Source organism: Hemicordylus capensis, chromosome 17, assembly GCF_027244095.1.
Source record: "Hemicordylus capensis ecotype Gifberg chromosome 17, rHemCap1.1.pri, whole genome shotgun sequence".
In the NCBI taxonomy this organism is placed as follows: Eukaryota; Metazoa; Chordata; class Lepidosauria; order Squamata; family Cordylidae; genus Hemicordylus; species Hemicordylus capensis.
Genome location: NC_069673.1, coordinates 14245992 through 14262889, shown reverse-complemented (window position 1 = coordinate 14262889; position 16898 = coordinate 14245992). Strand labels below are relative to the sequence as shown.

Genomic DNA, 16898 nt, shown 5'->3' with positions numbered 1-16898 from the left:
TCCTAGAAGCCTCCCTGATCACACAGCACTGCAAGGAACGATGCCTGGATTCTACTAAGGAGCGACAGCAGCACCTGGCATGAAGCCACAAGCAGGAGCTGGAGCCAAACAAACACTGCTTAGTGGCCGCTGCACGTACCTTCCAAGGCAGCACCACAAACGTAGAAGTGTAGGGAACAATTCAAGTGGACGCAGGAAACCTACAACCCCATTGAGTTCGTCCCAGAGGTATGGCCAGGCCTCTTCTTGGCAGGAAAGGGATGTATACAGCTTTCAGCCACAGACATTTGTTCCCACAAAAAGATGTTTGTTTAAAATACATTGGGACACACTGAATGAGACTGCAGTTAAAATGGCTCGCCTGGGCCTACGTGGTTGGCTGCCTTAAACTGCTCCTACATCGTAACGAGCAACGTAATAGCACCATGTTAATGGATCAGGTTTAAGGGGCATCCTATTTTATTTCCATTTTTAATTGCAGGGGCCTTCAGTATCATATGTGGGTAGCAGCGAGTCCTGGACATAGGAAGCTGCCCAATACTGAGTCAGACCCTTGGTCTATCTAGCTCAGTATTGTCTGCACAGACTGGCAGCGGCTTCTCCAAGGTTGCAGGCAGGAATCTCTCTCCGCCCTATCTTGGAGATGCTGCCAGGGAGGGAACTGGGAAAAGTGGGAACCTAGATGCTCTTCCCAGAGTGGCTCCATCCCCTGAGGGGAATCTCTTGCACTGCTCACACTTCTAGTCTCCCTTTCATATGCAACCAGGGTGGACCCTGCTTAGCTAAGGGGACAAGTCATGCTGGCGACCACAAGACCAGCTCTCCTAATGACAAATGAGTGAACACACAAAAAAAGGACTTCCTCACACCACAGGCGAGTTCTCAAAAAAAAGCAATCGGCTTGTGAGCTGGGCGTGCCCCCATTTTGCCATCATGCAAGAGCAAAAAGCAAGGCGGGAGGCAGGGGAAGTGATCATGTGAGAGGCTCCCGCTGGGTAGGAAGGCTTTTCCTCCCACCCCATTAAACAGCTGGCCAGGATGGCACCCTCCTACCCAGCAGGAGCTGTGCAAGCCATCGCTTTCTGCAGTGGCTTCCTTGTTTTGCACTCACACAGGAACACAGAACGGGAGAGCACACAGCTCCCGAACTCAGCTAGGACAAGCCACTCACCCTGAGGACCAGCCCAGTACAGCATCAGTGTACAGAATTCGCCAGCATGGGAGAGGGTGGGGGCTGCTAACTTAAGACTGAGTTAAGTTGGTCAGAGGCAGTGTGTTTCAGGGCGGACAGCAGGAGGTGGGCCGTTGGCTTCCTCCCCCGCTTGTGGGCTCCCCAGACCAGAGGCAGCCGACTAGCCGCCGTGAGGAACAGGCTGCTGGACTCCTGCTCAGACGCAGCAGGGCTGTTTCTACTTAATCTGAACTCAGTGCTACTTGTCGATTCGGGGACATGGATCGGCCGGTTCGGTGGTGGTTCGGATTTCGACCGACTCGGGCCTCTTCAACACGGCATAGGGTCAGGCTGTGGGAGCGCACCCAGAGCAACCCATCCGGTCCTGCCCAGCTAGCAAGGGAAGAGTCCACAGGCTCTCGGCTGTAGGTCCTGAAATACAGGGGCCATTACAAAGCACCAGGCTAAACTGGCCCCTGGAATATCCTCCTGGCAGCTGCTCACTCCTGGAGACGCTCATCCAGCTGGGAGCCCTTCAGGGGTGGATTTTCAAGACACTTCTGTGGCCCCTTTCAGCGCATTAAGCTCTTCACGGTTCTCGTTTCCCCTTTTTCTTTTTTGGATGACCGCTTCCGCTCTACTAGCCCTCTTCTAGGCAAAACATCTAAGCCTGTACCTGTTGTTTTAAACCAGGCCACACTCCGGAACATAAAGGAAATGGCCTATGTTGCAGCGTTACTTTCCCACTCTAGTGTCCTGCTGGGACACTGTTCTGGGTTTCTGTCCCAGGAAAACCAGTAGCTTCCTGAAGAGGGAAACCGGCTTCCTTAGCGTGGCTGGGCATTTCAAGGAGCATTTGCCCCTGGGTTGCACGCTTTCTCCTTGAAACACCTGTGCTGGGGTACCTGTCTATAGACAAACTGACCTTCAGCATGCAGAGGTACTTACTCAGTAATTCCTAGACTGCTCCCCAGCCCCAACCGCCCATGTGACACACACACACACGGAGAACCGCACGGAAGCACAGCAGGGCAGAGAAAGGGGCAGCGTGCCCCTTCCCACCAGAGGACAAGAGGTGGTGTGGACCCAGAGGAAGCGGCCCTTTAACACGTCCGTTTCCTGGTCCATCAAGCTTCGTTTTGTCTGCACTGCCTGGCAGTGGCCCTCCGCGGTTTCAGGCAGGAGTCTCTCCCAGCCCTGCCGGGAGATGCTTCCAAGGGTTGAAGCCGAGGACCTTCCGCATGCAAACCTGCAGATCCTCTACGAGGGAAGCCACGGCTCCATCCCGGGTGCAAAAGGCTGTAAGAATAACTACAAATGCAATGACTGTGTGGCCTCAGGGTCCTTCTCTTAGGACTGGTCGCGGCCGGCCTGGCTGGAGGCAGGTCTTTCTGGGTGTGAAGACCCGTTCTAAGAAAGGAAAGAAAAAAGGTACCTCCCTACCTGCAAGTCAGAATGAAGTTGATGCTTGTTCCAGCAGTTTATTTAAAAGAATTCTTCTTTTTTTAATAATTAAAAAAAGATCATTAATGCGTGTTTCATTTTGCACGTTTCACAATGAGCGGGTCAATGATAACGGCACGTTGTCCCCAAGCTTACCCACAGCTGATATCCACGGCTGTTCTGGGAGAGTAGGCACTAGGGGCCTGCTGAAGCAAGAGAGCGCCTGCCCAGACCTAGGTCTAGGGCCGGGCCAATGCCTCTGCCTAGTCTGGGAAACACCCAGAGAGCTGGGCCCGGAGGGAACCAGAGAGCAGGAACCAGATGGCACAACAGGCCTCTGTCGCATCACTGTGAAGGGCTGTGGCTTGCCTACTGCCTGCCACTGTAGACAGAGTGTGACCATCCAGTCGCCAGCAGAACCAGCCCCGCTCCGCCCTCCCCACAGATCCAAGCACCCGCTGCTTAATGGACTCTGCACAAGTGTGGAATCATCTCTGTGAGCCCGGCAGCTCCTTTCCATCATGAGTCTGAAAAAACCAAAGATCAAAGAGGCTAATTGCATCTAGCGTATATGCCAGCCGTCCTAAGGAGGCTGTCCTAGGGGAAAGAGCGCCTCTCTCGTCACTGGTCCCCCTCCTGGGGGAGGAGGGGAAGACGTGGGGAGTGAGGCCTAGGGGTCGCCCCCAGAAGCCGAGCGAGACAGCACCCCGCAGATTCTCGGTGCGGCTCCCAACGGGCCTGGGGCTGAAGCTTGTCCTTGGCAGGGGCTGCAGGGAGAGACGGCTGCGTCCCGCCACCGCCACCCACCCGGCATTAATGGCAGTGTTCTGTGATGTCCACGACGACCGCCTTCTTCCAGCTGAAGAAGAAGTAGCCGGTCCCCGCCCCCGCCGCCACGGCGATGCAGAGGTAGGCATTGTAGGTCATGAAGATGAGCATGAGGAAGTAGCTGACCACCACCTGGATGATGTGCAGGACCGTCTGGAAGAGGTGAGGGAAGCTCAGCATCTGCTGCCTGCGGGATCCGAAGCGGGGCGGACGGGAGGGGAGAGAGAAAAGGGGTCAGGACGCCGACTTGGAGGCCTCGTGCTCCGCAGGGGGGCTGAGAAGGAAAGCGGGGCTCGGAACTGCGTCTCCGTTGGAGAACGAATGAGATTTTGAATTCTTTTAAAAACAGAACCAAAGGCAGGATTTGAACTCAGAAAGGAACCAGCAAGAGGGCGACAGGGCTGACACAGGGACATAGAAGAGTGCGCTGGATGCTGAATCTGGCACCCCAAGAATTGCTGATTCGTGTTTTACGAAAGCTCACATTTCTGGTAGTCCTTTGATGGTAGTACGTCTGCTTGAGGATGCCCCGCGTGGAGCTCCTGGCCCTTCCTGGGGGCTAGAAAGGGAAATCCTGCACATTTCTGCCAGTGCGCCTGCTTTGCATAATGCAGACTGCAGAATCTAGCTGTTGCCTGGCGCAGAATTTTCAAGTGCAGAGTGCAACACACATTTCTCATCTGCTCCTAATAGGAAACTGCCTTCAACCAAGTCAGAACTTGGTCCATCCGGCTCAGTATGGTCTACACACTGACGGGCTGTGGGTCTCCCAGGTTTGAGGCGGGAATCTCTCCCAGCCCTACCTGGAGATGCTGCCAGGGAGGGAGCAGAGGACCTTCTGCAGGCAACGCGCATGCTCTGCCCCTGAGCAACGGCCCCATCCCCTAAGCCGGAAGCACAACCTAAGAGGATAAGTTGAAGCCACTGGGTGGATTGCGGGAGGCGATATCCTGACTGTCTTTTAAGGCTTTTTTGATTTTGCAAACTGAGAAAAGCAACACACACACACACACACACACACACACACACACACACACACACACACAGAGAAATAAGTGGGAGATGCTGCGGATTCAGTGAAGAAATACAGAAAGAACAAAGCAAAAAGGTACGTTGATGGGAGTTACCAGATAAACAGAGGCAGAAGGCAAGTATTACTTAGTCAGATTGCTCCACAACAATTTCATGTTGCATCGAATTAACACCATATTCTCCGGATGAAAGTTACTATTCACTGTGCGGATCTCTTGCGCCAATCTGTCTGTCAGAGCTAATCTCCCCACTCTCTGGCACCCACGAGCTCTATCAAAACCACAAGCTCCCCAGCTTGGCCCCCACCCACCCCCGGCCAGATGGAGGCGTTTACTCACCCCACTGTCTTGTGTGTCTCCATCAGGACGGTGCCGTTGGGTCCCGGGACAGGCATGGAGTTGTAGCGGATGCTGACCTGGGACTTCCGGAGCAGACTCTCGCGGGCGATCTTCAGGCCCTCGTAGAACATGGCCAGGAAGAAGACGGCCACAAATGCCCCGGCCATTTCTGACCGAGAGAAAGGGAGGAGCATCGGTAAGCGGCCTTCTACCGAGTCAGACCATCAGTCCATCCAGCTCAGGATTGCCTGCACTGACGGGCAGCATCTCTCCCAGGTTTCAGGCTCTGGAGTCTCCCACGGCCCTACCCGGAGAGGCTGCCAGGGACTGACCCTGGGACCTCCTGCAGGCCAAGCAGATGTTCTGCCACTGAGCTACGGCCCCATCCCCTCAGGAGACTATCTTACAGCAGACAGTGCTTGAATGCAGCTGGCCATCCAAATGCAAACCAGGGTGGACCCTGCTTAGCAAAGGGGATAACTCATGCTCGCTACCACCTGCCTAGAGAGCAGGAGGCTGCTGGTTCGAATCCCCGCTGGTGGCAGAGGTCCACCAGTTCCTCAGGAGACAAATCGAGGTGGAAAGAGCTCCTTGAAGGAAGTGGGGCTGAAAACCACCGCGGTAGCAGAGTAGCCCAGGGACGAAGGGCTACTTGGGGGTCCTGGTCCCTCTCGGCAGCTCAAAGGGCTCCGCTGCAGTGCATGGCTGAGTGGACTCACCTCCGGCCGTGTTGATAACAAGCCCCGAGAAAAGCAAAGGCACGTTCTTGTAGCTGAAGTGGAAGGTCATATCCTGCCGAGGAGACAAGAGGGTCAGTCGGACGCCGCGAAGTGGCTTGTGACCTGCAGGGACTTTGGGCATCACCGTTTCAGGAGAACTGGGCTGGACTGCAGCAACTGCACCCTGCGAATTCATGGAAGGGACCCTCCAGCCCAGGCACCTCCCTCCTTGTTGGCATTAGACAGAGACCAAGGACCTCCCAAGGTGTCTCTGCAGGGGCATTTCCACCCTGACCGCTCTCGGTATATTTTGGGACCTGGATTGGTTTGTTTTCTTCTTCCCTCCTGGTCCCCCTTTTACATAGGAAGCTGCCATATCCTGAGTCAGACCATTGGCCCATCTAGCTCAGTCTTGTCTACACCAACTAGGGTTTCCTGGTTGAGAGTCTCTCCCAGCTTTAGCTGGAGATGCTGTCAGGGATTGAACTCGGGACCTCTTGCAGGCTAAGCAGGGGCTCTGCCACTGCGCTATGGCCTCATCTTTCCCCTTCTGCGTTAGGTGGATTAGAATATTATTTTGCTGGCAGGGCCTGCCTCTTTTTACCTCGATGTACGGTGCCCAGAAGTTTTAAGGGGTGTAAATCGGGGATTCTCAGTGTTGGGTCCCCAGATGTTACTGGACTCCAACTCCCATCATCCCCAACCAAAGGCCACTGGGGCTGGGGATTATGGGAGCTGAAGTCCAATAACATCTGGGGACCCTAATCCTCCTTCTCCTCCTCCTCTTCCAAAATAAGACACAAAACAACTGCTGGGCATCTCATCCTGTTTCTTGATGAAAAATTAAAGTTTAGTAATCCCACTTTATTTTAGAAGACAGAGGGAAGCAGGGGGCTTCCGGTGGTCCTTCAGGCACAGCCTCCCGATGTCCCCCCAGTTGCCTGCACTTCACTCACCATCATCATCATCCCTGCTCCGTGCCCGTGTCCTGCCATCTCCGTTGTGTGGTGGTGTGCGTGAGGATCGGTTGTGGGCACTGCCGACCCATTCATGTTATGGCCCATGTGTGCCATGTGATCGCCGTGGTTCATCTTGAACCTGTGGTGCTGGAGAAGATGTGGGGTGCTGCACGAGCCTGAAGGAAACACAACAACAGCACGTATCAGAACAGGGCTAGGAAGCTATGGAAGATCAGGAATGGCTCCTATATTGTCTCCTGGCTCCTATATTGTCTCCTGGCTCCTATATAATTCTTGGTTAATATCCAGCATTTCTCTCTCTCTCTCTCGAAAATTAAATATTTGTATACTGAAATTCTAACAAATGATTCACACAACTTTATCCACATAAATACTTGGACTTTTCCAACAAAAGCTGGTTGATACATAAAAGAACAATACAAACTCTAAGAGACTTGATGGTTAAGAGCTTTCCAAGGCTAGTAAAACATTACTGGGCATTAAAAGTCCTCAAATATGTCTTGACTATGTAACAATGTCCCAACAGGGGCGATCATTACTGCACATACTGCAGTACCCCTTGCGGAGGCATTCCTAGCCAACACCACGCTAGGAACATTGGAAGCTGCCTTAGACCGAGCCAGACCCTTGGTCCATCCAGCTCAGGATTGCCTGCACTGACTGGCAGTGGCGTCTCCAAGGTTCCAGGCAAGGGTCTCCCCCAGCCCTACCTGGAGATGCAGTCAGGGACTGAACGGGGACTTGTGTTCTTATCTAGTCTGGTGGCCAGCTCCAGCCTCAGAGGAAAGATGCTTCTCAATACCAGTCGCAAGGAAGCCACGGCAGGAGAGAGAGAGCCATGCCCTTCCCCTCTTGCCTGTGGGCTTCCCAGAGGCATCTGGTGGGCCACTGTGGGGAACAGGAGGCTGGACTAGATAAGCCTTGGGCTTGGTCCAGCAGGGCTGTTCTTATCTTCTGGGACCTTCTGCTCTACCACTATGGCCCCTTTTCTCTCTCAAAGGAAAGAGCAGTGGGGTAGTTAAGTGGCGTAGCAGCCAGCCAGCCAGCCCAGCTGCCACAGATACCCCCAACTAGCAAGGGCACAAGATGGGACCTGGGGCCTGAAACATGGTATCACAAGACGTGGCAGCAGCAGCAGTGGTCGGACAGGGCCACGTTTCAATCAAAGCTCTGCTTAGAAACTGCAGACAGGACACCAACAAGGTTAGCTTTACTGCCACCGGCTACGGCTGGGCCCAGGCCTCCTTTTAAATTGCATCAACTCCAGAACCAGATTAGGGGGGGCGGCCACTTAACTGGCAGGCAAGCGTTTTACCGGGAACAGGTCTCTCCCGTTGCATCAGTGTCGAAGAGGGAGCCGAGCGGCAGAAAGGTCTCCGGAAGCCCCTGGCGATTCAGGCCCTGTTCTGGGAACTGCCACGTCCCTCTCTGCCCTTCCCTGCCACGTCTTCCTAACTGCATTAGGCAGGCCATTAAATGATTCCAATCTCATTACTGCTGATCAAATGGCCTCCGACTCCCTGCGTTCAAGGTCCAGCTGCTCCCAGAGGATGGAGGCCCGGCCCGGATTCAAGCGGGGCGGTTTCAGAGCTTGCCGTGCAGTGGCGCTACCTGTGTGAGCAGGCGGTCACCTCCAGTAAGCCCAGGGACCCACAAACCCACTTGCCAGCTCGCCAGCGGCGAGTGCCCCCAGCCCCTCTGGCGAGCAGGACGCCCAGCACGACGCAGAGCTCCTCCCCACAGGTCTCCTCCCCACGGCCATTTTCGAGAAGGTAGGAAACAGCAGGGAACCCTTCTGAGCTGGATTTGGGGAGGGCTCCCCCTGTTTCTCACCCTCTCCATCTTACAAGGGAAATGGCAGAAGATCGGCTTCTCTCCTATGCCCTCTGCCTGTGTGCCAGAAAAGGACCGGAAGGAAGGAAGGAAGGAAGGAAGGAAGGAGATTTGGTGGCAACCATGGGTAATGGATGACTAGTGAGCTAAGCCTGAATCTATGGATTCCTGAATTCCCTGAATCTGTGGATTCCCAAGGAAACCAGATGTGGCCACCAGCTTCAGCCGCTTGGAAGGCCAAGGAGGATGGCAAGCCCCAGCTGGCAGCGACACAAGACACGCACCCCGATTACTGCCTGCCACCAGACGAGATGCTTTCAAGCCATGCCTGGTCACCAGTTTAATGAAGGTCCCCCAGATTTTGGCTGGCAAAAACTGGTGGCTGCCAGCGCCCTTGTTCCTTCCCCTCAGCACAACCCCACACACGTCGGCTCACCTTCCCTGCCAACTGAGCAAAGAGACGCCTTCTTAAAGGGGCGATTCTCTTCTGTTCAGCAAGGCATGAGCAACTGGCCTGGTCCAACCCTGGCACAACAGCATCCCTTCAGCAGCAGCAACTGGTGTCCACCTTGTGCTTATTTTTAGGCAGCAAGTCCTCTGGGGACAGGGAACCATCACATTTTATTCATCTTTCTAAGCAAGCCGCATGGAGAACTTTTGCGGAAGAGCCGTATATAAATATCCGTCGTAGTGCTCAGAAGGAAGCTCCACTGTGTTCAGTGGGACGCCCTTCCAGACAAGGATGCACATAATGGAGAAAGTCACTTGCAGCCTTAAGACCCATGGGGACAAGCTTCTGCTTCTCGGTTTGTGGGGCAGGGGCCAGGGACGTGAACGTCCGGGAAAGCTCCAGGTGAAAACCCAACAAAATCCAGAAAATCCACTGAAAAGTAGCAAGAAGCAAAGGCTGGAGTCGGACAGAAGTCAGGCTGTTCTTCCTTCCCGACAACCAACAGGAGGGGGGAAAGGAGAAACAAAAAAACCACAAACCAAGAACATATGAAAGTCTACTTCTTTGACATGGGACACACAAGTCACGTTTTCTTGGTACAGAACTTTTGAGGGTTGTGTGTGTGTGTGTGTGTTCCAAGAAAGGATCCAAGCCACCAGCAAACTAGTTCCATGAATCCAAGGGTGAGGGGTGCTTCAGACTTAGTTTCCTCAAGCCACCTCCCTCCCCGATGGATGCCACCCAGCAGACCGCTGTAGAAACTGGGAGGCAAGCTTCAGAAGCAATTTGTGGTCGATCTAGCGGGGTGGAAACCCACTGGGTGTACGGAAATCCATGGGCAGGTCTAAGTAGGCCTTTGGACTCCAGCCAAAGCAGACGGGAGAACAGCGAAACACTACAGCCTCCAGTGACCAAAATAAGTTTTATTCCACCCGTGTGAATGAAAAGTAAACCTGTTCCTCAAATGACCCACTTAGATGGATTACCGCACAAGGAAGTTTCCCTCCCCAAATACATACCTGTCTGTGAGGGACACACCCAAGGGCTTCCTCCCACAGTACCGAGGAAGGCTAGACACAATAGGGCAGTTTAGGCTTTCACACCTTGGAACATCACAACTAATCGGTGGGAAAGCACCTCTCGGGTTCCCATTGTGCTGGGGTTATTCAACCCCTCGCCTGCAGTTTCCTTCAACGCCCCAGATTTGGAAAAACCAGCAGCGCTGCGACATCATTTCTGCACATTTCTCTGAGGTTCATTTCGCAGATATCCCACCTGTATGGACAAGAGTAGTGCAGTGCTCCCAAGAGGAGGCGAGCCAGCTGGATGGTCAGTAAGTACCATCTGGTGGGACGAACACTCGCTGTGATTTTTCATTTATTTTGTATTTTTGCACCCCTAGAGACTTTCACAAGACTTTCTGTTCTGGGCGGCTACATCTGCCATGGTGTTTTCCCACGTTTCAAAATCACACCCACCCACACCCGACACCGTTTCATTGATGCTGTCAGAAGGATGGAACCGAACACTGGCAGGAGCTTCTTCATGGAGAGAGGAGTACAGCGGCTTGTTCGTGGTCACCCTGACACTAACCCTTTGCTCTGTGCAAAAATGACGGCAATTTTACCCTCACCATTTGCAAGCAAGGATTTTAAAAGGGTGGCGACACACACACACACAGAGCGGAAAGTGCAACTGTGCCCTCCCCTGCTTTCCATCTCCAGGCGGGATAGACGGTCACGATGATGAGCAACGTGGTACTGATGGACAAGACTTGTGGGCCTGCCTCCCGGGCTGCCAGACGGGGTCCCAATTTGACCAGTATTTCCCGGCCCATTAGGGCTCAGATCCACCCCCACAGGCAAGCCGCGGAAAGCCCAGAGATCATACACACCCTCACGTGTTTTCTTCCAGGAAACAAAGACAGGCTCACACTTCCAACAGATACTGGCCAACATTCAAGTATGCCCTCTCTCGCTCTCTGCCAAGCCTGAGCCGTCCACCGGTCACAAACAGAAACACAGAAACCACGGCTGCAATGCCTAGATGAGGCCCCCACTTTACCCCAAAACTTGGTCAGGGATTCTTACCTTGGGTTAAGCTCTTTGAGACTAAAGCGCTGGACAACTAAGAAGAGGAGAAAGAGCCCAGATCGGTCCACTCGCTCTGCCTCTCTCCCCGCTGCAAAGGACCCTGGCAACTCAGGATCATAAGACTAGAGCGCTGCTCCTGGTTTATCCAATTTCCTGGCATCCTCTGCCCATTTTAACTGCTTCCTCTCCAAAGTAAACACCCCGCCCCCGCTGCTCAAATATTTCCAGTCCTGAACCTCAGCAGGCACAAAAGGAGCTGGCCAGAGGAGGAATGTTGACGGAAACAGCAGCCCTGGGGTTTGACTTTCCCCACTGTGTGCGTGCAAATATTCAGAGCTCTCAGAAATCATGAGCAAGGATGATCAGAGAGCCCTCTTCGCCTCCTTAAATCTGGAACACGCAACTCAAGACTTGCAATCTTTCTTCCCTCTTTTTTTTTTAAAAAAAGATTAACTTCCTTATCTTGCTCCTGACCTTCCTCTTTTTCTTGATGTCCCTTCCACGGCAAACCTTTGCTCCTGGAAAGTTCAATTTTCGACGCCTTGGAGGCAGGGGGCCGCCTCTTTGTTCAAAACAGCACATGCCACATCTGCTTACATACGGGAGCTAACTGATGTGAAACGAAGAACAGCCTTTTCCAAAGCAAAAACCTGTAACTTTCAGACTTCTGCCTGCAGCTTCTGGCTGCTTTTCAGCACCGGAGGGGAGAGCTCACTGGGAGAGCATGTCTGCAGAGCGCAAGCATGGCCTAGCGGTTAGAGTGCTGGACTGGGACCAGGGAGTCCGGAGTTCAAATCCCCGCTCAGCCATGAAACTCAGTGGGCGACTCTAGGCCAGCCATGTCTCTCTCAGCCTAACCTACCTCACAGGGTTGTTGTGAGGATGAACATAACCACGTGCACCACTCTGGGCTTCTCAGAGGAAGAGTGGGATATAAAAATGAATGCAAGTAAGGATGTAGGCTGTAGGGACTTCTCATCGTTTTGTTTGTTTTTTAAGACACATGGATCCACCATCCGTGGAAAGCAAACCAAGCTCATAACAACAACATAAATATGCAGTTTGAACAACAACTCAACGAGACACGGCAGCAATGAAGAAAAACAACGGACCGGAAGGAAACGAACAGCCAGCAAGGTAATTGGATTCTAACAGCAGCCACCTCCAAAGGCAAAACAGCCGCCTGGGGAGAGAGGGGCCATGGCAGAAATCTGTGCAACACAGGAAGCGGCATACACCGAGCCTGTGAAGTAGGCTAGGCTGAGAGAGACGTGACTGGCCCAGAGTCACCCAGCTAATATCATGGCTGAATGGGGGATTTGAACTCGGGTCTCCCCGGTCCTAGTCCAGGGAACACTGCTGGGGATTATGGGGGTTGAAATCAGCACCCTCTGGGAATCTCTGTTTTGGGGAACACTGCTCCCCCAGGTTCTCCAGTCAGACGCAGGGTGCTGGGTTCTCTCCAGCTACATTGAGCTGTCCTGGTTGGCAGCCAGGGACATCGTCATGCTTGTAGCAGAGCATCCGCCGTGTGACTTTGAACTCTGGAGCAGAACCCAGCTTTACCTTGGCATGAAAAGGCAGATGGGCCAACAGATTATAGACCTTCCTACGCAAATCTGCCTCTTGCCAGGGGCAGATTCTCACTGGCCAACAGGCAGGAGTTGCAGGCGCCCCTCGCTTTCGTTCCCGCAATGCCGCTATCGCCATGGGGAGCGCTGGGTGGGCGGTCAGGTCCGAGATTCGGCTGCAATCGAGTGGAGTTTACCGAAAGGCCAGAACCACCAGCAGGACACAAGAGGGATGAAGCTACCTTCAGAGACCACGCAAAGCACCTCCACAGCACCACACAGAGACTTTTTTTGGGGGGGGATGTGGCATTTAAAACAGCAACTTAAAAGGGGCTTCTGGAAGCTGGCTAAAAACCACAATGTTAGGTTGCATGAACCGAGGCACAGGGTCCAGATCCCGAGAAGGACAGTGCCAATATATTCTGTGCAGGTCAAACCTCACTTAGAACCTGCTCTCTTTGACCTCTCACTTAGGAGGAGAGCTGGTCCTGCAGCAGCAAGCGGGAACTGTCCCCTTTGCTAAGCAGAGTCCGCCTTGGTTTCCATTTGGAGGGGAGGCTACACGGGGGCGCGGCAAGGTATTCCCCTTATGGGACGGGAGCGTAACTGCATGCAGAAGGTCCCACAGTCTCTGGCAGGGGTGGGGAAAGACTCCTGCCTGAAACCTTGGCGAGCTGCTGCCAGTCAGTGTTTTCTAAACAAACATCCCCGAGCAGAAAATGTTAAACGCAGCTAGACTGGTCTCTCCCAAGTCCAGAAGGTCGCTCAGCCCTGTGCACAGCCACCACGGCCGGACATATACAGAGCACCACAGATAGTACTTCATGAATCACCCCCTCACTTTGCAAGGGGAAGCAAACAACCCCGTTGGAAAGAAATGCAACAATTTCCTTGGGCAGCCAGAACCAAGTTATCTGCCCTCCAGGGCTCCATTCGGAAAACTGCACAGACTGCAACTCTTCAAAAGGAAACCCAGTTTGCAGGTGTAAAGTACTCTGGGTATAGGTTTGTCAGTTACAGGAAACTAACCATCCAGGCATGATCACACTTGCTTTGGTTAGCATAATGGATTTATGGTTCATTCTGCATCCAACCCCATTTAGCCTAGAGCCTAAAGCACACCGAACATGTCTTCTGAAGATCATGCACCAATACGATATTTATTTTTTTAATCTAACATATTTGTATACCGCCCAAAACGCAAGTCTCTGGGTGGTTTACGACAAAACAAGAAAAACAGCTAATAAAAAGGTGAAAACATCACAACAATCTAAAATTTCAAAAGGTTAAAACTCTTAAAATCAAACCGTTAAAAGAGTCTCTAATTAAAAGCCTGGGTGAACAAATGTGTCTTGACTGCCTTTTCAAAAGTTGTAAGAGATGGGGAGCCTCTTCTTTCAGTGGGAAGCGTGTTCCAAAGCCTATAAGTGAGTCACACTGCATCTGCTTTGAAATATATGCCCAGCCAGCAATTTCGAGCCATTACCACTACACTGTCTGGAGCCTTCCCCCTGCCTTTACTTCTAGTTCCTCTGTTGTCCAGCCAATGACCAAGATAGTTCTGCACAGCCTCTCCTGCCTACTGTTCTTCCATGAATGGGCAGAAAAAGCTCCCCCAGATTCTTCAATCAGTAACTGCAGACAAAGGAACCCATCAGGTAGAACAAACCGTGGCATTTACCTTGCTATCCCTGCTGCTCGAGGCAGAGAAAACCCACGCTTCCAGCACCGGGGTTGATAAGGTGGGGGCAGGTAGATTGTCAAGTTTGGTCCAGCTCAGTCCTGCAGCTCCAGGAACATTCACTCCGCATTAGCTCCGACTCCTGGCAACAGGGTGTTGACGTCTGTTCGCTGCCAACAAAGACAAACCGGACTGTTTACTCAACAGAAAGGCCAACTCTCAGACAGCCCTAGGAATAGGGATGGCGCTTCGTCAAAGATGGAACGTCAATTTTGTGCTCTCTCCCGCGTGAAAATCTTCTTCACCTGAGCCATTTTTGGAAGGGTGCTATAGAAATCAAATCAATCAATAAGTGCAATCAGCAATTGCAGGGAAGCAACAGCAGGAGAGGGGGCACGCCTTCATTTCTTGCCTGTGGGCTTCCCAGAGGTGTCTGGTAGGCCATTGTGGGAAACAGGATGCTGGACTAGATCAACTTTGGGCCAAATCCAGCAAGGCGATTCTTATGTTCTTAACAGAAGCTCAGCCCTGCTGAATCAGTCCAAAAGCCTTGTCTAGTCCAGAGCCTTGTTTCCCCACAGTGGCCAGTCACAAGCTCACGAGCGGGACATAGAGGCATCCCCCTCTCCCACCACACAGAGGCATCCCCGTCTCACTGTTGCTCCTTTCGCCCCTGGTATTCAGAGGCTGCCCGGACCTGGAGATTATACCAGGTCGCCATCATGATTAATAGCCATTGATAGACTTCTCCGTGAGTTTGGGGAAAGTCATCTAAGCCAGTGATCATCACCAGATCTTGTGGCAATGAATTCCACAGATCAGTTATGTTCAGCGTGAAGATTTCCTTCTGCCCTGCCCCTTTCTGGACCCCACCTGGTTCTAGTGTTAGGAGGAAGGGAAGCTTCTCTTTAACCATTTTCTCCACATTGTGTTCATAGTACCAATCAAACTCGATTTTCAGACACCCAACCAGAGATGCGACTGATGGAAAAATACAGCAGCACACTCATTCCAAAATCAGCTTGTGAGCAGAGCCTTACTACCGTGTTGTTGTTTTTTAAAGAAAGTTAATCCACAAGTGTAAAAGACTTTATAAAATCACTTCTTAATTCTCTCAGAAGAACTGCCTGGCCAACTCTCTACACAAAGGCATTCTAAATCGAGAGTAAATCTGCCTGAAAACCTGGCCAGATGCCCAGAGAAGGAATCCGAGGCACACAAGAGAACAGCTCAGGCTCCGTTTCCCCAAAAAGCAGCAGAAATTCAGGTTTCAGACTCCTAACAGTCTGAAAACTTGAACAGAGAAAGACCTTTCCAACTTTTTAGGAGTCAGCATCACACTTTTTGGAGCCCAGGAGACAAGATACCGGGAATGTTTATCCGCCTCTGCGGATAAACAGCCTGTGACCAGGAAGTGCCTGGCCATCTCACCATCCAAGTGGAGGTGGGGGAAAGGAGCTTAGGAAGCATCCCAGCCCCGCCTGGGAAACCACTAAAAGCACTCAAAATGGGTTCTGGATGCAAAGGAACCAGAAAGTTAGAAAGACGAGTAAGTCCCACAGATGACAAGTATATATGCTCACCTGTTCCCTGCCACCTCACCTGCCCTCCCTTGGTCCACCTCTCTCTATTCTGCCCCCATTTCACCCCCTCGCCCTCATCCACATCACTCCCACCATTCCCGCCCCCCCCCGTCAGTCTTCCCCGTCCCAGGGCTGGGGGTCAGATGGGTCAAGCCTCCTGGGTGGCTACTTTTGGAAGGCTGCAGGGCTCACGATCTGCTGAGAGGGCTGGAAGGGCTTCATACCCCCCCCCCGCCCACCTTCAAGCACTGCTTCTCCCACTTTCCTCCAGCCCACCAGGCCATCTGATGCCCCCCCACCACCACCACCAGCATCACATTGCCTCGACTCTCTCTTCCCCTCCCATGTATCCTGCTCTCTCACTCATTTATTATTTATATTTTACATTGATATCCCGCTCTTCCTCCCGAGGAGCTCAGAGGCTTATGTTATGTACAGGCTTATGTTTTTATCCCCACAACAACCCTGTGAGGCAGGTTAGGCTGAGAGAGCTATGACTGGCCCAGAGTCACCCAGTGAGTTGCATAGCTGAACGGGGATTCGAACTCGGGTCTCCCTAGTCCTAGTCCAACACATGCATGCACACTTACACATGCATGTGCGCACACTCTGCACCCCTCCCATGCTTCCCACCACGACATCCTCCCCCCGGTCACGATCGCCCCCACCTCTCCAGTCTGGGCCCCTCCCCCCACCCCTCTTCCCCTCCCCCACCTTGTTTCCGCCTCCCCACATTCCATCATCTCTCAGTTCTCCGCCGCTCTCATCTCCCCTCCCCCATCTCCATTCCCTTGCCCCCCACCTCAGCATCCACGGGGAGGGAGGGAGGCGGCCGGAACTGCTTCTCTCGCCGGCCCGCTGCACACTGCCTGGAGCCCGGCCGCCGCCTCCGTCCTGCCTGCCTGAGACGTGTCCGTGCTCTCCAGACGGCCGGCCCCCCGTTCCCTCATTGGCTCGCACGCCTGTCACGTCTTCTCTCGCTCCCGCCTCCTCTAGCCTCCGGCCACTCCCATTGGCCAATCCAGCCTATATTTCTCCTTTTTTAAAAAAATTCGACCTTCCCTCGGCTCCGCCCTCGTCCAAAGTGCCCGCGGGGCCGCTCTCGGGTGACCCTCCCCATAGAGATAGGAGAAGGCGAGAGGGAAGCACGGGCGGCAACTTCCGGGGACTCAATG

General features: G+C 53.1%; 1 protein-coding gene across 5 annotated transcripts in view; it reads right to left on the bottom strand.

Moving 5' to 3' along the window:
- Window positions 1-2638: 2638 nt before the first annotated feature.
- SLC31A1 (solute carrier family 31 member 1) overlaps window positions 2639-16898 on the bottom strand; it is a 14479-nt gene continuing 219 nt past the window's right edge. The window contains exons 1-6 of one of the 5 annotated variants that reach the window (XM_053282004.1): window positions 16526-16843; window positions 14141-14310; window positions 6488-6666; window positions 5532-5604; window positions 4813-4981; window positions 2639-3629 (exon numbers count right to left, since the gene is read on the bottom strand). In XM_053282004.1, coding sequence (XP_053137979.1) covers window positions 3428-3629; window positions 4813-4981; window positions 5532-5604; window positions 6488-6622 — 579 coding nt within the window. In that variant the 5' untranslated portion in view covers window positions 6623-6666; window positions 14141-14310; window positions 16526-16843 and the 3' untranslated portion in view covers window positions 2639-3427. Of the gene's footprint in view, window positions 3630-4812; window positions 4982-5531; window positions 5605-6487; window positions 6667-10885; window positions 11022-14140; window positions 14311-16437; window positions 16453-16525; window positions 16844-16898 lie in introns of those variants that run through there. The other 4 variants (XM_053282006.1, XM_053282007.1, XM_053282005.1 and 1 more) reach the window with 4 other exon arrangements.